General features: G+C 43.2%; 1 protein-coding gene across 4 annotated transcripts in view; it reads left to right on the forward strand.

Moving 5' to 3' along the window:
- Positions 1-20,558, forward strand: part of SLC26A7 (solute carrier family 26 member 7) — a 157,429-nt gene that overhangs the window by 123,741 nt on the left and 13,130 nt on the right. For all 4 annotated transcript variants that reach the window (XM_030553435.1, XM_030553434.1, XM_030553436.1 and 1 more), the window contains 2 exons: positions 15,581-15,718; positions 17,216-17,264. In XM_030553435.1, coding sequence (XP_030409295.1) covers positions 15,581-15,718; positions 17,216-17,264 — 187 coding nt within the window. The remainder of the gene's footprint in view (positions 1-15,580; positions 15,719-17,215; positions 17,265-20,558) is intronic.

The raw sequence follows: 20,558 nt of genomic DNA on the forward strand, positions 1-20,558 counted from the left end.
GGACGCAAATCTACGTTATTGGCCTCATTATTTTACAGTAGCTAACAGTGCACCGCTCCAGAAATCGACGCTAGCCTCGGACCATGGACGCACACCACCGAATTAATGTGCCTAGTGTGGATGCGCACAATCGACTTTATAATATCTGTTTTATAAAATCGGTTTAAGCTAATTCGAATTTATCCTGTAGTGTAGACGTACCCTGAGAAGGAAGTTACATAGTCAGTCCTTATCTGATACAGAAACCTGACGTGCCTAGCCACCTGCTGTGTACAAGAAATACGTGACATGATGTCAGGAGTAAATTAGTGCCAGAAGAGAACAGAAACAGAAGGAAAGCAGCAACAAAGGTCGCAACAGAAGGAACAAAGCTTGCAGGATCAGTCTTATCAACATGCCATTCTTCAGTGTCTTAGAAAACTTCAGTTTTGCTAAATCTACAGAATCAACAAGTTGGAAGCAACATTTTGCAAGATTTTGCTTTGCAAACAAACTCCACAAGAAAACTGGAGACATTCAGATATGCTTTTTAATTTAAACTATGGAGAAGCAGGCAGAGCATGTCTTTAAATCCTTTACCTTTACTGAAGACTATCACAAAGATTACTGTGAAAGAGTTCTAATTATGTTTGATGCATACTTTATACCTCAAAGAAGTATGGCTTATGAAAGAGCATATTTTCACCAGGTAATTCAAAGACCAGGGGAAATGTCGAATGCTTTATAAGAGCTCCGCTTATATTGGCTAAAAACTCTGATTTGGGGACTGCAAACATGAAAATAGAAGACAGGCTGGTTATTGTGTTCACAGACAAGAATCTTTCACAGCCACTAAAGTTGAAGACAGACTTAACCGTTAGACACAGCTATACAGATATCAAAGCAATCAGAACAAAAGTCAGGAGCAACTTGAAAAAAATGAAAAAAAATTAGCTTAGAAGCTATAAACAGCATGAGTGCTAAATGTCATCATAAAGCCCCTAGGCAAGGAGAGAGAACTCCCAGGCTGAGGGACAAATTCCAGTTGAACGCTAAAGGTTTTCATGCTAAATGCACAAAATGTGGAAAAATGTGTAGCCCAGAAGATGACATATGTCCAGCCAAAGGCACAAGTTGTAGTAAATGCACAAAATGTGGACATTTTGCTGCTGTTTGCCATACCAAGGCAGTCAGGGAGTTTACTCATGGTCCAGACAATCAAGAGCTGTTGTTTCTGGAATCTATCACATGTGTTGACGCAGAGCCTGCCTGGAGAGTGAAGCTGAATATTTTCCCAAAGACTATTGACTTTAAAATTCACTCAGGAGCAGATGTACCAGACATGAAAAGAGACTTACAATCACCTAAAACCCCACTGAGAGCTGAAGTCTCCTGGCACAGTTTTGACTAGCCTAGAAGGTACTCTGGCATGGGCCAGCTCACCACAGAAAAAAAAAAAAACTTACAAAGACAAAAGCTTTATCTTCGAGTGTATGTGATCAAATGCTCACTGGCCAACTGCCTTATCAGCCGCAGTATGGCAGTCATGATGGGTCTAGTGAGAAAGATGGAAGAACTCAATGGAATACTTGATGATATTGGACTTTTGAAAAGAGATCCGGTACCAGTCGCTTTGAGAGACAATACTGGACCATATAGCGTACATACACGTCACCGGACTCCTATCCCATTACTTCATAAAGTAGAAACTGAGAAAGAGAATGGAATGGATTGGCATAATCAAGAAAATCTCTGAGCCAACAGCATGGAGTTCCCTAGTGGTATCCATTAGAAAGAAAAATGGAAACATATAAAACTGTGTTGATCTTAAAAGATGTAATGAAGCAGTTACAAGAGAAAAAAATATATCTTCCCAACACTGGATGACTTCCTCCCCAAAGTGAAAGGAGCTACAGTTCTTCAAACTGGATATCTGAAGTGGATACTGGCAAATTCCTTTAGCAAAAGAAAGTGCTAAACTTACTACAGTTATCATATCCTTTGGGCGATTTTGCTTTCAAAGATTACTTTTTGAGATTATCACTGCATCTGATATTTTCCAAGGAATGGTGGCAGAACTGTTAATAAGCACAAATGGAGTTGTAGTTTTCATGGACAATATTTTGATAAATGGGTCTTCAATGGAAGAAGACACCAAAACCCTCAACAAAATTCTAAGCCCAATCAGTCAATCCAGACTGAAGATAAATAAGAAAAAATGATTTTTTTTTGCCTACCCAGTTTTTGGGACAGACAACAAACAAAGAATCAGTCCTAGCTCTGAGAATTTGACAATTGAGTGTACCAACGAATGTACCAGAACTGAGATGCATATTGGGGATGGTAAATTTACATTGGTCAGTACCTACAAGACCTTTCTACAGTGACAAAACCGCTGAATGAACTATTAAGTCCAACACATAGTGGCTATGGAGGCCAAATCAAGCAGTTGCCTTCAAGAAGGTAAAGGAAATGATCTCAAGAGCTCCAATTCTCAAGTACTATGATCTGAACAAACCCACAGTGGTCAATGTGGATGCAAGCAGCTATGGCCTAGGTGGTGTATTGTTGCAGTAACATGGATCTGGTAGAAGCCAGTTGAAAAGCTGCTCTCACTTACTAGCAGAAGCAGAAAAACTATGTGCACAGATTGAAAAGGAGTGCCTGGCTGGCAACCGTGTGGGCATATGAGAACTTTTACAGATATCTGTGCAGATTGGATTGATTTACACTGATAACAGACCATAAACCACTGATCAGCAGAAAAGAACTGGATTAGGTGCTGTTGAGATACCACCATATATTGATAAGGTCGATTAGGTTTAACATAATAGCTAAATATGTTTCTGGGAGAAATCTGGTAGTAACAGGCCCTCTCTCATGCAGCCCAGTATTGTACTCAATTACTCATGAGCTCGAAAATAGTGTAAAGGATGTGGCTGCTGTGGACTCATACAGACCAGTGTCAGAAAAGTACACCTGCTACATACAATAAGTGACCTTGACTGACACATGACTTCAAGAAGTTCTAAGTTACATCAGAGGTGGCTGGTCCAAGTAAGAGATGAAGTGGGTGAGATAATATCTTTTCATTGGACCAATTTCTGTTGGTGAGAGAGACAAGCTTTTGAGCTTACACAGAGCTCTTCTTCAGGTCAGGTCAGGGAAGTATCAAGAGACTACTTTGTAGTACTTGGACAATTAAATGGTCTCGTGATTAAAAGTGACTGAACTGTAATTCCAAATGAAATCAGAAGAGAAATCCTAACTCTCATCAAAGGACATTAAAGATTAACTAAATTCCATGCTGGACCAACCAGTTAGTGTGATGGCTGGGCATTAGCAAGGACATAAAGAATAAGAACATTGCAGAACTAAAAGACTAACACAACACAAAAAACCTTTAAATACAACATCTCTACCAGATAGACCTTGGGAGAGATTAGCTGCAGATTTATGTGAATTCAGAAGACATCCTTACTTGGTCATAGCAGATTATCTTTCCAGATATATTGAAGTAATGTACTTGAAAGACATGGCATGTTGAAATATTATCGAAAAACTGAAGTACACTTTTGCTCATTTTGGTATTACTGAACAGCTAGTGATGGAATACAGTCCACAATTCACTGCAGCAGGATTGAAGTCGTTCCAAATGAAATATGATTTTGATTATATTACTAGCAACTCACATTACCCACAAGTGAATGGAGAGGCTTAGAGAGTGTACAGACATCCAAGAAAATGCTATGGCAGGAAGATCCATTCTAGATCAACAACAGTAGCAGCTACTGGATATGGTCCAGCTCAACTCCTGATAGGAAGATAACTCAGAACTACTGTTCTGATTTTGCAAAAGAGCCTGTCTCCAAAGTGGCCAGACATGAAGAGAGTAGCCAGATAGGATAAAAAGGTCAAAGAACTTAGATACTTTTACAACAGGCCTCACTCAGTTTGAGAACTGCTGGGTCCATACTCTGGTGACTGTGTTTGTGTCAAATTGGATGGAGAAAAAGGATAGACAATTCCAACTGTAGTAAAGAGAGAGAATTCATCACCAATATCATACGCTATTGAGACCAACAGACTTGGAGAGTTCAATAGAAACCTTCAGCATCTATGTGTGTCCCTCAAAAAGAACTATCAACAGAGTAAACTCTATAGATGGTGAATGTGGAACAAGAAGAAGACCAACAGCAGCCAGTCCATGCAACTAATGGACAGTCGGATGATCAAGCAGTGATGTGTTTGGGTCATGTAACTAGATAACCAGTATGATTTAGAGACTAGCAGACTGATCCATACTGAATTTTGAAGACAGCATGCTAGTGTAAATTTTATAAATGGTAGGAATGTAGAACTTAAAGGGACAGATGTAGTGGAATACTAAACTGTACCATACTGTTCAGCCTCTAGGTGAAGCTGTGTGTAACATACCTTCTTCTTCAAGTATAGGACCCTATGGGTGCCCCCTACATATGATATCCGTACACTCGTGCTCTCAAACAGAGACTGTGAAGTAGTATTTGCAGGCCTGCTCCTGCACAAAGCAGTGCCTTGTGCTTTGAACAAGGGAATATAGGAAGGCATGAGCCCGCTACTGTTCTCAACTGCCTATAGCATGAGATGGAGAGTTCTGCTGTCTGCTGTATTCAGCTTGTCACCTTAACTTGTGAATTCTTGTTTTACTTATTTGTTTTAGTAGTTTTGTTCTTTTAATTAATATCATTATACCTTTATTTCACTTTATTTTGTGTTGGCTCCTTCCTCTCCTCCTCTTTTCTGATTTTTTGTGTTGGAGCATAAATTGTTGTGCCGAAAACCTCAGGGTCTAAGACCCATAAGACTTGCCACAGATCTTTTCCCTGTAAGTGTTTGGGGGGCTCCCACAACCCCTACCAAATGCAAGATCTATCTGGGTTTGAAGAGTAGATCCAAGAAGGACAGGAAGGATGCACTAAGTTTATACTACTAATGGAGTGTGCCTTAGCTCCTTGAGGCCCTCTTCCCCCAGCACATTGACATCTATGTCAAAGACAGCTCAGGTCACTATAGCTGCTTGATCTTCAGCTCTGGACAATAAAACTTCAGAAAAAAGGAAATGTTCCTCTCCCAACTGGGAAATAAAGAACAGGGGAAGATCATCACAAACAACCCACTCTTGGGAGACCTCTTGTTCCTCTAAGGGTACAGTAGAGCAGTGGTTCCCAAACTTTAACAACCTGTGAACCCCTTTCACCATAATGTCAAGTCTCGCAAACCTCCTCCTAAAAATGAATATTTCCTGGGATTTTCTGTTTTACCTGAGTATAAATTATAAAAGAATTGATCTTGGAAATATAAAATTTGTTTTTATGACATGCTTATTACACACTATTAATTATTATTTATCATTACATTATTTTTATTACATTATGAAAATGGCTACAGTCTTCCAAGATCTCACTTTCGTAGCTTGTATCACTTTGAATAAGCCTATTGTAAGACAAGATTCCTATGTTTCATCAAGAAGTATCAGATGTGAAACAGCATGACAGTATCTAAGGCCTGGTCTACACTACAAGTTTATATCAAAGTTAGCAGTGTTAAATAGCGTTAACCCTGCACCTGTCCACACAATGAAGCCCTTTATATCGATATAAAGAGCTCTTAATACCAATATCTGTAATCCTCCCCGATGAGGGGAGTAGAGCTGAAATCAGTATTGCCATTTTGGATTAAGGTTAGTGTGACCCCAATTTGACGGTATTGGCCTCCGGGCGCTATCCCACAGTGCACCATTGTGACCGCTCTGGACAGCAATCTGAATTCAGATGCACTGGCCAAGTAGATAGGAAAAGTCCCGCGAACTTTTGAATTTCATTTCCTGTTTGCCCAGCGTGGAGCACTGATCAGCACAGGTGACCATGCAGTCCCAGAATCAAAAAAGAGCTCCAGCATGGACTGTACAAAGCTGATCTCTGTATGGGGAGATGAATCTGTTCTATCAAAACTCCGTTCCAAAAGACGAAATGCCAAAGCATTTGAAAAATCTCCAAGACTATGATAGACAGAGGCCACAACAGGGACTCAACACAGTGCTGCATGAAACTTATGGAACTGAGACAAGCGTAACAGAAAGCCAAAGAATCAAATGGACGCTCACGGAGGAAGGGAGGGGGGACTGAGGACTCTAGCTATCCCACAATGCCTGCACTCTCCGAAAACCATTTGCATTCTTGGCTGAGCTCTCAATGCCTGAAGGGTCAAAAACATTGTCACAGGTGGTTCAGGATATATGTTGTCAGCCTCCCCACCCCTCCACCCCCCGTGAAAGAAAAGGGAAAAAAATCGTTTCTCACCTATTTTCAATGTTACCATATGTCTACTAGATGCTGCTGGCAGACGCGGTGCTGCAGCGCTAAACAGCAGCATCCCCTGGCCTTCCCTTCCTGATGGTAGACAGTACAATATGACTGGTATCCATCATCATCATCCCGTGAGTGCTCCTGGCTGGCCTCAGTGAGGTCAGCTGGGGGTGCCTGGGCAAAAATGGGAATGACTCCCAGTCATTCCCTTCTTGAAGCTTTGTCTCCTGGAGATTCAGTCCTGCCTGGAATATCATAGCAGCTGGAGGCTGCCTCCCCCTTTTATCTCTGATTGCAGACGCAATATTACTTCATCACACAAATGGGGAGATAACTGCCACGGTAGCCCAGGAGGGTGGGAGGGAAGCAACAGGTGGGGTTGTTGCAGGGGCACCCCCTAGAATGGCATGCAGCTTATCATTTCTGCAGAATATCTGGGGATCTGACCCAGAGTGGCTGTTTGCCTCTCTGGTTCTTTAGTAGACTTGCCTGATATTCTAGGCAGGACTGACTCTACCTTTAGACAAAACTTAAAGAAGGGAATGACCTGGGGAGTCATTCCCATTTTTGTCAATGCACCCCTGGCTGACCTCACCGAGGCCAGCCAGGAGCACCCATGACAGCAGCAGACGTTACGATATGACTGGAAACCATTTCTGCTAACTTGCAAAGGCAAGGGAATGCTGCTGTGTAGCACTGCTCTACCGCGTCTGTCAGCAGCATCCAGTAGACATACGGTGACAGTGACAAAAGCCTGAAAGGGCTCCATGGTTGCTGTGCTATGACGTCTGCCAGGGCAATCCAGGGAAAAGGGTGCGAAATGATTGTCTGCCGTTGCTTTCACGGAGGGAGGACTGACTGACCACATTTACCCAGAATCACTTGTGACACTGTTTATGCCCCATCAGGCATTGTGATCTCAACCCAGAATTCCAATGGGCGGTGGAGACTGCAGGAACTATGGGATAGCTACCCATAGTGCAACACTCCGGAATTGACGCTAGCCTGGGTACATGGATGCACTTCGCCGAATTAATGTGCTTAGTGTGGCTGCGTGTACTTGACTTTATACAGTCTGTTTCCAAATACCGGTTTCTGTAAAATCGGAATAATCCCGTAGTGTAGACATACCCTTAGAAACCAGCTCAAAGAGTTCCTCTTACACAAGCATTCAGGTCTTGAGCATTCAGGTAAACAACACACATTACAACAAAGCTTAAACTTGTTCTTCATAATAATTTTAAAAACAATATTAGCTGCCTATTTAATTTTAAAAACAGCAAAAAATATCCACCTCCCTTTCCATTTCTTATAAGGATTCTTGAAGTTTAAATCTCCTCTGTGTGATAGATATGCTTGCTTTGATCTGCTTAACTCTTGGAAGTCCAGGGGCTCCGAGTTGCTGGTCCTGTGCGCTTGGGGTCCCTAGGGATAGCTCTGTCTGCCATTAGGGAATTTTTCCTGAGAACCCCCTGTAATGAACCCTAGTTTGGGAACCACTGCAGTAGAGGCTATGACTTAGTTTGATACTGACATGTTGGTACTGAGGAAGGACACTCCACTTGGGTGTGCCTCCCACAAGAGCAACTAGTGCAGCGTCGTCATCTGTTCCCTTGCAGCATGGTGAGACATGCAGGGCTACCATTCATGCCAGTGTTAGTATTTTACAGTACCTCTGAAAGGGACAGGATATTATAATAATCTTGTACTGCAGCAGCCTCTGTCTCACCACTTGATACTGACTCTAACTTTGTGTGAAGACATCAGAATTCTTAACATCTTTCCAGGTTTCTTTCTTCAGAGGATCTCATTGCTGATGAGCCTGAATCACCAGTTATGGAGGGGATCTGCCAGCACCATCTCCATGTTACCGCTATAAAAGCAACACGTTGGGACTGGTTTAAACTTCCAGCCTTCAGTACCAATAAGAACATTGGAGCTCCCTGCCCCCTTTTAGTTCAGGGAAAGACTGCTCAGACTCAGATTTCTGTACATGAATTCCAGGACCATAGTACCCTACCCCCATGAGCCCTTTGCATGAAGATAAGCCTGGGGAACCTACCAGATATCATAGGCCCAGAGATTATGATTATCATTGGGGTCCTTTCCATTATCCCCTTCAGTTACTTGACCTGTGGGGCCACTATGACAACCAGCTTAATCAGTTATCTAAGAGAAAGCGCCAGTACCCACGAGTACTGTACCAGCCACTGGCTTCTACAGATCATCCTATAGTACAGCACACGCCAGCACTGTGCAGCTTAGTACCCAACACTTCTCCAGTACCGGAAGATATACAAGAGGAACCAGGGTCTGACAGAGTAGGTCTCACCTTCTGGAAGGTCCTCTTCATTTCCAGATGAGGCGGTAATACCACCACTGCCTTTCTATGCAAAAGATTTAAAGACTGTCCAAGAGAGCATTCTGGTTCCAATCCTCAGGACTTCCAAGAGAAGGTCATAACATGGTGGAACACCTCCTATTTGAACGACCTAAGGCCTTTAGCAAGCATACAGACTCCTCTGTCCACACAGTCAAGGATTCCATGGCAATGCTGTGACTACTATGAATTTAGGTGCCTGCAATGAGAAGACAGTTTAGTAGATCCAAAACCACTCAGATATTGAGACCATTCTGCTACCTCTTTTCCTAAGACTCAGAACCCCTTCAAGAGACAGGCCAGACCTCAGAAATGGAGCCTTCTCACCTCTACTTCTACCCAACTATCCCCTCCCTTGGTCAAGAACATCAAGTATTACACTCCACTAGATCACAGTTTGCAACTACCCCCGTCCCTCTGGAAACCAATTATGTAACTACCTAACTGCCACACTATTTCCCCTTTCCACCCTCACCCTGCTCTGTCCCTCTTCAGGGACTCCTCTCACAGGGAACTCTTAAAACAAGACATCCACTCTCTCCTTCCGGGAGCTATAGAACTGGTCCCAACAGAGTTCATCGGAAGAGGATTCTATTCCAATTACTTCCTGGTTCCTCAGAAAGGAGAAAGGGAGACCAATCCTTGATCTTAGGAACCTGAACAACTGTGTCCTAGCACAACACTTCAGAATGGTGACACTAGCAATCATAATTCCATTCTTAGATTCAGGAGACTGGTTCACTGCCCTCAATCTGCAGGACGCCTCTTCCATGTAGCCATCCACCTGTCACACAAGCATTTCCTAAGATTCGTGATAGGGGCAGATCACTATCTATATTAAAGTCTTCCTTTGGGACTCTCCATGTCCCCAAGGGTGTTCACAAAGATTCTCTCAGCAGCCCGCCTACATCAGTAGGGAATATAGATTTTCCCATATCTGGTGACCAGCTTCTCTGGGGCCTGTGTCATGGATCCACAAGATTAATGCTACATCCCCAGCTTTGGAGCAGTCTCTTGGAGGAACCCCTTCATGTGCCAGACCTCAAGTGATCTCATTCTTTCTCTAGGGTAAGCCACATGGCCTCACTACTTCCCGAGACTGAACTTCTGGGGCTTCAGCACTGTTGCTTAATATTGTGAACTCTGTTCAGTGAGTCCAACAGAGATAGATTCCTGGTAGAGATTTGTACACTCTTCAGGGATTAATGCAGCTCACCAAGCATTTACAGTGTGTGGCAAATTGCCAATACTGTTATACTGGGTCTCACACTTTCTTTTCTTTGGGGAAGATTTCAGGGCACCATTGCTTGCCTTTGAACCAGTATTTTAATTACCCCACTATTGTCCTTGAGGAGGGGAGTGGAGAAGGAGGTACCTGGACCCACCCTCTTCTCCAGGTCCCAACCCAGGGACCCTGAGGGTTGTGGTGAACCACTTGAACTAGTGGTTCCTTCCCCTGGGCTACTTCCCTCTCCTGCCCTTCAGCTTGGGAAGGGGCTTTTTGCCCTCCTTTTACACAAGCCAGGTGTCCCTTACCTAGGGTTTGTTTTGGATTTCTCAGCCCACCGCAGCACTCCTCCAAACTTTCCTTTTGTCTCTCTTCAGTACTGTTCTCTTCTCCAATTTCTTCAATCTGCTCCAACCAAACCTTCCTGCTCCAACTCCCACACTGTCTGGCTGAAGCAGGGGGTTTTTATCACATGACTGACTGCTGGTGCTCTAATTGGCTTCAGGTGCTCTAGTTAATCTATAACAAACCTTCCTCCCCTTGCAGGGAATAAGACTCCCTGCTAACACTCTCCTGCTACCCTCTGGCCATGCTGTATCACAAGTGACACAAACAGATTTGTCAAAATGGTAGGGTTTAATAGTCAGCTGGAACACATCATAGGAAGTCCTTAGGTTAGCAAATTAATATTAAAGCATGCACCATTTTGGTTAGCCCAGAGCCCAGCCAAACTGTAGCCAAACCCCATTGTTCAGGCTCTGTCTGTGTCTCAGTCTGATCTTCTTGGTCAGATCCCAGGTAAGAGTCTCCGACTCCTTCCAGCAGCCAACTCTTATCCCCCATCCAAGACTTTCCCAGTCCTTTATTTCCAAGTTGGGAAATACAGCTCAGTTTTCCTGCTGTGGGGTAGGGAAACCTCTCTCCCTGTGATTCGTTGGTTGCTAGGTGTCAGTGTTTGGGTGTTCTGTTTTCTTCTCAGATTCTCCATTCATATGGGATCAACCTTGGCTAGTACTTTTTAATGACCCATCCCAGCTCGGACAGCTAACTGACATTCATACCTCTCTCTCTTAGCTTGCCCTGAGAACAAACAGTCCTTTTCCACCCACTGGGTAACAATGCAACTCACAGGTGTCATAAAAATACAACATAACATTTCCACTTTGTCACAGCCTGTCACCCCCAGAGGGCCAGGGGGCAACATCCACAGCATTAATGTTATTCCAGTTTCTGGGCCTCCTTCAAAGAAACCCCATGCCATCTCCAGTTCAGATAATAGACTTTATAGGAACTGCTCTAGACTCTCCACAACAGCAAGAACCTGCCTACCCTAGGAGAGATTCTTCACCCTACCTTCTCTAATCTCAACGTTACAGTGCAGCCTAAAAACAACAGTGAGGACTTGCCTAATATTTTGGGCCACATGTTGGCCTCTATGTATGTGACTTTCCATGCGAAGATGCCATTCAGATGCCTCCAGACATGAGTAAAAACAGCATATATTCCAAACAAACAGCCTATCCAGACATCACTATGCAGTATGATATACTTGCCAACACTTTCTTTGTGCCATACAAGGTATGTTAGTCAGAGAAATGCTAGACAACAAGACAGCAATATACTATATCAGCTGACAAGGCACAGCAAGTCCTCAGGCCTTATGTGCAGAGCTGCTAAGGCTGTGGAACTGGTGCATCGCTCATCAGATAGCAATGTCAGCAATCTATCTACCAGGCTTCCAGAGTACAGCTGCAGACTCTCTGAGCAGACACTTTTGGCAGGATCACAAATGTGGTCTCAAGGACTCTGTCTTCTACAGCATCTGCCAGACCTAGAGTATACTGGGGTAGACCTTTCTGACACACTGAACAATGCAAAATGTCACCTGTTCTGCTCTAAGGGAGGTTACAGTCGTGAGTCTCCAGGGGGATGCCCTGGTAACACCATGGCTCACTACCCTTCTTTATGCCTACCCACCTATACCATTAATCCTCAAGAGCCTTCGCAAGCTGCATCGAGAAGGAGCAAGAGTTATTATCATAGCACCTGCTTGGTGGAGGCAAGTGTGGTACTCAAACTTCATCCACTACTCAGAGGTAACACACCTCAGAATTCCTATCACAAAGGATTTGTTGATACAGAGTTCAGGGTCCCTTGTTCATCCCAACTTCTCCTCCCTGAATCTGAGAGCATGGCTCGTCTGTAGCTCTCAAGCATGGAATTGACCTTTTCCTCCCATCCAGTAGAAAGCCCAGTACTCCCAATATTTACCTACAAAAGTGAAAGTGCTAGTGGGCCTTCCCACCTTGAAACCTATAGTGAACCATCCTCCATCTCTCCTTCAAAATTCCTTTTCTGATTGCCAACACCTCCGCGAAGTGAATGAGGGAGCTGGGAGTGCTTATGGTGGACCTACCATACACCACCTTATACAAAAACAAGGTTATATTACCTCTCCATCCTTATTTTCTCCCAAAGGTCTCCTCAGAACATAACATTAACCAGGAAATTCACCTACCAGTTTTCTGCCCAAAACCTCATACCTCCAGAGGAGAGTCAAGCCTTCATTCTTTGGATGTCAGGAAGGCCCTTGCCTTATTTCTAGAGAGGACTAAACTATTCCATGCCTCTCTTAGACTGTTTGTTTTGGTTGTGGATAGGATGAACAGCCAACCCATTTCTACACAAAGACTATATAAGGGGGTTTCAGATTGCATCAGGACCTGTTACGAGAATGCGGGCGTACAGCCCTCTCATGGAGTGACAGTAAATTCTATTAGAGATCAGTCTCCATCTATACCTCTACTGAAAGACATTCCCAGAGCAGAGATTTGTTAGTCTTCGTTCTCTTCATACCTTGGCCAAACACCATGCCATCTTACCTGCTTCCAGAGATGATACTGCCTTTGATGATTTAGTCCTTCAAATTGACCTGGACTTACTTCCTCAGCACCCTCTTCCTCATTGAGTTAGTGCTTGGGAGTCTCCTATGGTGGAGCTTCCATATGGACATATACTCAGAGAAGAAGGAGAAGTTACTTATGTTATAGAAACTTTAGTTCAAGATGTTTTATCCCTATGGGTGCTTCACCTCCTGCCCTCCTTCCCTTCTGAACTGTTAGGCTTTGCAGTTGAGAAGGAACTGACTGGCAGCATACCCAGGCCTCCTTATGTGCCCTGGTTGCAGTCTCTGGTCAAGAGTGCATGGGTGTGGGCACCTTCTATGTGGAGCATCCATAGGGACAAAACATCTTGAAGAACTCAAGTTATTGTAAGGTAAGTAACCTCTCCTTATTTAAGCTAACCTCAGCCATCCCTGGGAGAGCATTAAAGGATTTTATGTAAGACATATCTCTGGTGTCTCTCTCAGAAAGAAGCTCTGTAGTTGGCATATCTGACACAGAAGCCTGATCTGCTAGTAGCAGCACTGCAACCTACTGTATATAAGAAGTACATGACATTAGCTTCTCAGTCATAGTAGGTTTTGGCCTTTGCAGGTCTCTTTTCCTCTTTGTATGTTACTACTGCCAGTTATAGTAATGTTGGGATGATAGGCACCAGGATGCGTGTTCATCTGAACATCAAGCATTGTACTGGGCTGCTGTTAAAGTCTCCTGTGGGAGTGTTTCTCCATTCAAGAATGCCTTGCCCTATATTTTTTTCTTCCTGCAGCTTTCATTAATGCCGGATTCGTACTTGCAACTGCCATTTCAGGTTTGCTGTTCAGTTGGCTGTGGAATGGTGATGAAGTGAAACGTTATAACTGAATTCCCATTCCTGGGTAAATTGCACAAATGCTCTGCAAGTAAACTGGACTAGTTGTCCTAAACTACACAATTTGGGATACTGTGCCTGCTGAAATGTGAAACGCTTCATGACTTTGTCTATGATGATGGTCGCTTCAGTACTGTATGACCATTTGACTAGTTCCCAGAGGACTAGTCTGAAAAGTAGTCTACAGTAACTAGATAGTTTGTGTGGTTTGCAGTGAAAAAGTCCATTGCCATTTTGTTTCAGGGTCTATTGAGAATGTACTGTGTATTTTCATGCTTTCCCTGTGCTTCTTGGTGAATTATCTTTGTGTTTGCTCCACTTATCCTCTGCATTTTATCGGAAGTTTGTTCACTAGCTTTGCACACCTGTGGAGTGGGCTCTCTGAGCATTCTCATTCCAGTTCCTGCATCTGTTGTCCCAATTACTAACCGAGCACAAATCTGATCTTTCAAGATTTAGTAATTTCACGAGTCAGCCATTTTGTACAATCAGGCAATATACTGATCTATTGTTTCTCCAGATTCTTGATTACCCTTGTTGAGAAGATGCCTTTCGTATGTGACATTTTTTGTGGGTTGAAAATGTTTTTGATGCACTTCTAGGTTGTTTCCAGGGTCCTCCTGCTGTGCTGTTGACATGTCCAGAGGCTGTTGGAGCATGAGGCAGTCTTTCCTAATTACAGCTAATAGTGTGGTTGCTCTTACTTTGTTTTCCTTTTTATCCAGCTCTATTGACATTTTTTCATAGCTTTCCCCCTGTGTTCTAAAAAATATACAGTTGCTAAACATGTTCTGTTTCATGTCCATCTGCTCAAGGACAGGAATCTGGTATGTTGTCATGATTAGATTACTGTTTTCTCTTGGTTTGTTTTGTAATAGTCTTAGATTCTGATTTCACCTATCTGTAGGAGATGACTCACTTCTGACACAATGTTCTGTGTGCAAGCATAAAGAGAGAGAGAGAACTGAGACAGTGCAACATGCAGGCTATACTCCTTTCTCCACATCTACAGTGTCCTCTCATCAATTGCTTCCTGAAAGTAGAATTCTCTCAGGTCCTAGACACAATCATACAATAGCACCCCCAATAAGAAGCGGTTATCATACCATTAGGGATGTGTCTGGAAGGCACAATTAAGCTCATATTACTTTGGGACACCTGGAGTTGGCTCTAATTTGTGTTTTTCTGGCTAGCTGAGAGTGGTTCTAGCTTTATGCCTGTAGTCGAGGATGATGTTGGAAAGATCAGAAATGGCTTCTGTAGTTCATAGATGATTCAGCCTTGCTTCAGAGTAGCTCAGGCTTCTTCATGTGTTAGAGCTTTAGATGCATGAAAAGCTCAGTAATTTTATCTACTGGGTAGAAATTCTTCAAGTGACGCTCAGTGAATACCTTTAAATACTCTTTTAATTTTACTTATATTTCCTCCTCAATTTAAGATAGAATCATGTGTGAAGACTGATCAAATTAGTAATCTGTTAAAGCATTTTCTCAGAATTTTCTCATGGGATTGTTGTTTGGTATTATGTAGGGTTTTTAACAGGGCCGCCCACAGGATTCAAGGGACCTGGGGTCTTCGGCGGCGGGGAGCCCCCGCTTTGGCAGTAATTTGGCGGCAGGAGGGTCCTTCTGCTCCGGGACCCGCCACCAAAGTGCCCCGAATACCTGCAGTGGGGGCTCCCCGCCGCCAAATTACCGCCTGGGGCGGAAGGACCCCCCACACCTGAAAAACTCTCGTGGGGACCCCTGTGGGGCCTGGGGCAAATTGCCCCACTTGCCCTGCCCCCCCCCCCCCGAGCGGCCCTGGTTTTTAAAGAAATTTCCCTTTTTTAAATCTTAAGGCAGTAAGTCTTTTGTTTATTTCATCCCAAAGGAATCTTTACAACAGGTAAAGATAGTTTCAGTGAACAACCCACTGGTATTTTTGAATGCCAAGAAGTTCCATCATGACCTAATAAGGATAATCCAGAAGGATGGTGCAAGCACCCAGCCACACGATGATCTAAACAAGGTAGGTTATACTGCATGCATTAGTAATGATGAGACTTACTTGCATTTCTCTTGTGCATTCCATCAGAAGATTTCACAGCATTTAATTAGATAATGCAGTAGAAAAATCAGACTATACTATAAATTAGTTGTTTACTGTGGAATAAAGTTCAAGTCTAAACTTCAGGAGATTAAATATATTTAGTTTTTCCTATTATTTTGAAAGAATATCTCTAATATCTGTAATATATTTGTTTATGTGATTCAGTGAAAGATGCTAATGCGCCAATCCAAAGTCCAAGGGATGCATTCCATTAATTTTAGTGAACTTTGGATCAGGATTTAAAAGCCTGATTTTCAAAAGAAATCTTCAGCTGTAGTCAATGGCTGCTGCAGGTGCTCAACATCTCTGGAAATTGAACTCTGTTTCCAATTCTCCTCCCGTGCTACTATAAATCAGGAGCAACTCATTTGGAATCAATAGGGAGTTATGTTGGTAAAGCTGTTGAGAATCAGGCCCTAATGTAATAACTCTGTTTCATTTTTTACACTGCTAATATTTTTGGGAAAAATAGAGTATTAAAAAAAGTAAATGCATATAACTATGGTTCTGCGGAGTGTCACCAAAGGCATCCTGCTATTCCAATTTACTCACTCATACCTATTCCAGTTTTAGGGGAGCAAGTTTTACTGTTGCTGATGTTTTTTCTTTCATTACTGGGAAGGTACTACAAATCTATAGTGAGAGGAGTCATATAAGTACCTAGATAGAAAGAAATGCATTTGATTTGTGTGTGAAATTAATTTAGAGGTTCCGTGGTGCAGGGATTTAGTCTTTTCTCTGTACTAGAAAGAGCTTAACACTGGAACTAGCTGAAATATTTTGCAGTTTTTTCGTAGAAAATTGGCCTTTTTTTCAAAACTTTTTGCAAAAAATTAGCAAGATTGATTTTTTCTCTGTTTGTGAAAGTTTCTGATATTTTTGCTGAAATATTTATCATAAATGTTTATATATATATATATATATATATATATATAAAATCTTTTTTTACTAAATAAAACGTATTTTTGGTAAATGAAGAATTTAGAAAGAATTGAATTGAAAATATTGCAGATAATTTTACAGAAAATAGTCCATTTTGAGCCCTGTGAAATGGAAACAACTTTGAAATACTGAAATTTTTCAAAAAATTATTTTCCTGTCTTTTTACCAGCCCTGTTTAACATCCTTTGAAGAGTCATTAAAAAAATACATTCGCTGAATCCAGATTCAGGTTGGTGGTTGGCTCAGAAGGTGAAAGTCAGCTGCAATAGTAAACAGGTTGAGATAACTGGGAAATGCTTGCTTCCTTTATTCCACAAATACAATGGATCCACAACATTGAGTCACAGAAAGACAATTTTGATATTTTTTCTGGACTCTTAATTCTGTTTCTCAATAAGGAAATTGACAAATGAGGCACGAGACCTGATTACCCTTCACTCCGAGTACTTATATTGTTCGTTGCTTTTGTTTCAGTGTGAACAGAACACATTGCTCAATCCAGTATCCAATGGAAACTGCCTTGGTGAGTTTACCATGTAAGATAGAAGAGGGGGTTTCAAGCGTGTCAGATGGTTCCAAATTTTCCCATTTATTTGTAAATGAATTTTCATGCCATGGACACACACCAAGTAAAGCATAAAATCATGGCTATAAGGGACCTTAAGAGATCATCAAAACCAGCCCCCTGCCCTGTGGCAGGATCAAGTCAATCTAGACAAGCCCTGGCAGGTGTTTGTCCAACTTATTTTTAAGAGCTTCCAATGATGGGGACTCCACAACCACCCTTGGAAGACTATTTCAGAGCTTAATTACCCTTATAGTTAGAAAGATTTTTCTTAATATCCAACCTAAATCTCCCTGGCTGCAGATTAAGCCCATTGTTTCCTGTCCTCCCTTCAGTGGGTATGGAGGACAATTGATCACCATCCTCTTAATAACAGCCCTTAACATATTGGAAGACTTATCAGGTCCCCCTCAGTCTTCTTTTCTCAAGAATAAGTGTGATCGGGTTTTTTAACTTTTCTTCATAGGACAGGTTTTCTTAACCTTTTTATCATTTTTGTTGCTCTCCTCTGGACTCTTTCCAGTTTGTCCACATCTTGCCTAAATTGTGGTGCTCAGAACTGGGACACAGTGCTCAAGCTGGAGCCTCACCAGAGCCAAGCAGAACGGGACCAATTCCTGCTGTGTCTTACATACAACACTCCTGTTAATACACCCCGGAATTGTATTAACCATTTTTGCAGCTGCACACATTGATGACTCATATTCCGTTTGTGATCTACTATAACCCCAGATCTTTTTCAGCAGTACTATCACCGAGCCAGTTATTCCCCATTTTGTAGTTGTGCATTTGATTTTTTCTTCATAAGGGAAGTACTTTGTACTTGTCTTTATTATATTTCATCTTGTGAAATTCAGACAGTTCTCCAGTTTGTCAAGCCATTTTGACTTTTAACCTGTGCTTCAAAGTGCTTCCAACCCCTTCCAGCTTGGTGTCACCTGCAGATTTTATAAGCATCCTCTCTACTCCATTATCCAAGTCATTAATGAACTAACATTGCATGAGCACGAATAGTTCCATTTCCCCCACAATACCCTGTCAATCTTCCTTAACTTTGATCTGGAGGGCCCCCTTGTAGAGATGAGAACGCTCATTTAGTTCTACACTTAGTTCTTGAGCTCCTTTCTGAGATTGCCACTACAGGATCCAGCAGAGATATCTCTTCTCTAGATAGGACTCTGAGGTGTGACTGCAGCACATGTAGTCATACCTGAGCTAACTTTGATCTAGGTAGCTGGAATAACAAGAGCAGTGAGGCTGTGGCAGCATGGCCTGTAAGAGCCGGCCTGGAGACCTGACTATGTGCTTGGGAGGCTAGCCTGTGCTGCCGCCTGTACTGTTGTGGGTTCACTACTATTGTGATTCAAGCTGCTTAGATGCGAGCTAGCTGGGATGTGTCTGTGTGCTACAGTCACATTCTGATCCAATGTAGCTATACTCAGCAACTGCCAGCTTATTTCAGAAGAATTACCATGAATCCATCTCAGGGTTCCATGAATCTAACCACAGGGTGATTTAAATTATTACTGCTCTGGTCCAGATTTGATCTAGAGACCTGACTTCAGCCTCTCAACCATAGGCGCCAACTCCATGGGTGCTCTTGGGCTGGAGCACCCACGGAAAAAAATGTAGGTGCTCAGCCCTCACAGGTGGGCCGCTCCTCTCCCTTTCCGGTGGGGGGCCCCACCAATCAGCTCTTCCCCCTCCCCCAAGCACCTCCCACCCTCTGAGGATCAGCAGTTCAGCGGTGTGCCCGAGGTGCTGGGAGGGAGGGGGAGAAGCAGGGGGTGGGGCGCTGGAAGAGGTGGGGAGAGGGGGCAGAACAAGGTGGAAAGAGGCAGCACTGAGCAACAACAGGGGGATTTCCCCATATGCCAGGGAATGGAAGAGGCGGGACCAGCCACTTCTGGCCACTGGGACGCTGCTCTGCAGCATGGCAGGCTGACGGCTTCTGAGAGAGCCTGGTTGGGGAGGAGGCAGTGTCCATTCCCTGCCCATGCTTGGGGACTGGGGGCGAGCGAGCCGGAGTCCTCCTCCCCCCCAGCACGTTTCTTGCTCGCTCAGCCATGGTCCCCAGCAGTCGAGCCCAGGCAGGGTGTGGAAGCCACCTCTTTCCCAAACAGGCTCTCTCAGGCAGCTGGCAGGCTGCAGAACAGCTAGTGGGAGGGTCTGACATTAGAAGCAGCTCCCTCCTGCTCCCTGCCTGGGCTCCTTCCTGCCAGGGAGAGTGGTGGAACATGCCGTGGGGGTACAGGGGGGAGGAGTTGGTGGGTGGAGACACATGACCTCCCCTTTAGATTGTGCCACTCCAATATGGGGAGGCACCAGTCCTGGGCATGCTAGGGGGAAGGGGTGGAGTGGGGGAAGGCGTGGGACAGAGGGTAGGAAGCACCCCTCAGAAAATCGGAAAGTTGGCACCTATTCTCTCAACTGAAACACAAAAATTAAATGTACAGCATTTGCTCATAAAATGAGGAAATAACACAGTTGCATGCCCTGATCATGCAACAAGATCTGCATCGGGTGGGCCCCTGTGCCTGCTCAGAGTTCACTGCAGGATTGGATCCATAGTTAGTACAAGACTGAAAAGAACAAAAGGATTAAAACCATGTTAAAACTTTATGGCTTTTAAGGCCATTTACAATAAAAGCAAAGAAAATGGAGATTGAAATTAACAGTGGTACCTTACTTCAGCATATGGAACAAACGAAAGGTTTGTTTTTATTTAAGACTTAAATGCATAAACCCCTCTCATACCACACTTCATAAAATGTCAGAACATAGTGCATACATTCATAGAGGCTAAGAAAAATTGCAGGCTCTTCTTTATATGGGTGACCTCAAGCATGGATGGAGTTCAGCTATTACATCTATTGTAAAAAGCTTGTTAGCATTCAGGCTATAGAGGAAAACTTGAATTTGGGCTATTATCTGACTGTTGTTAACTACTAACCTTTATTAACTCTGTTTATGATGTGTATATCGCATTAGATTGTTTTATTTGGAGCAACTGAGTGCATGGCTATAGCTGTAAAGAACAGCAATGTAAGAACTTCTAGTAAAGACTATCCAATGTGAAATGCAGATTTCATTTGGCTGAACTAATTCTTCACAGTGTGTAAAAGTTGTATCCATGCTGACAGCTAGCATAAGACCTATGTACTTCTTAGATCACACTTAAGCCCTCTTGTGAGGATTTAAGCGGTGCATAGACCTAGTGCTCAATCTCTGCACAGCAGTGAATTTCACTTG

This window comes from Gopherus evgoodei, chromosome 2, assembly GCF_007399415.2.
Source record: "Gopherus evgoodei ecotype Sinaloan lineage chromosome 2, rGopEvg1_v1.p, whole genome shotgun sequence".
Taxonomy (NCBI): Eukaryota; Metazoa; Chordata; order Testudines; family Testudinidae; genus Gopherus; species Gopherus evgoodei.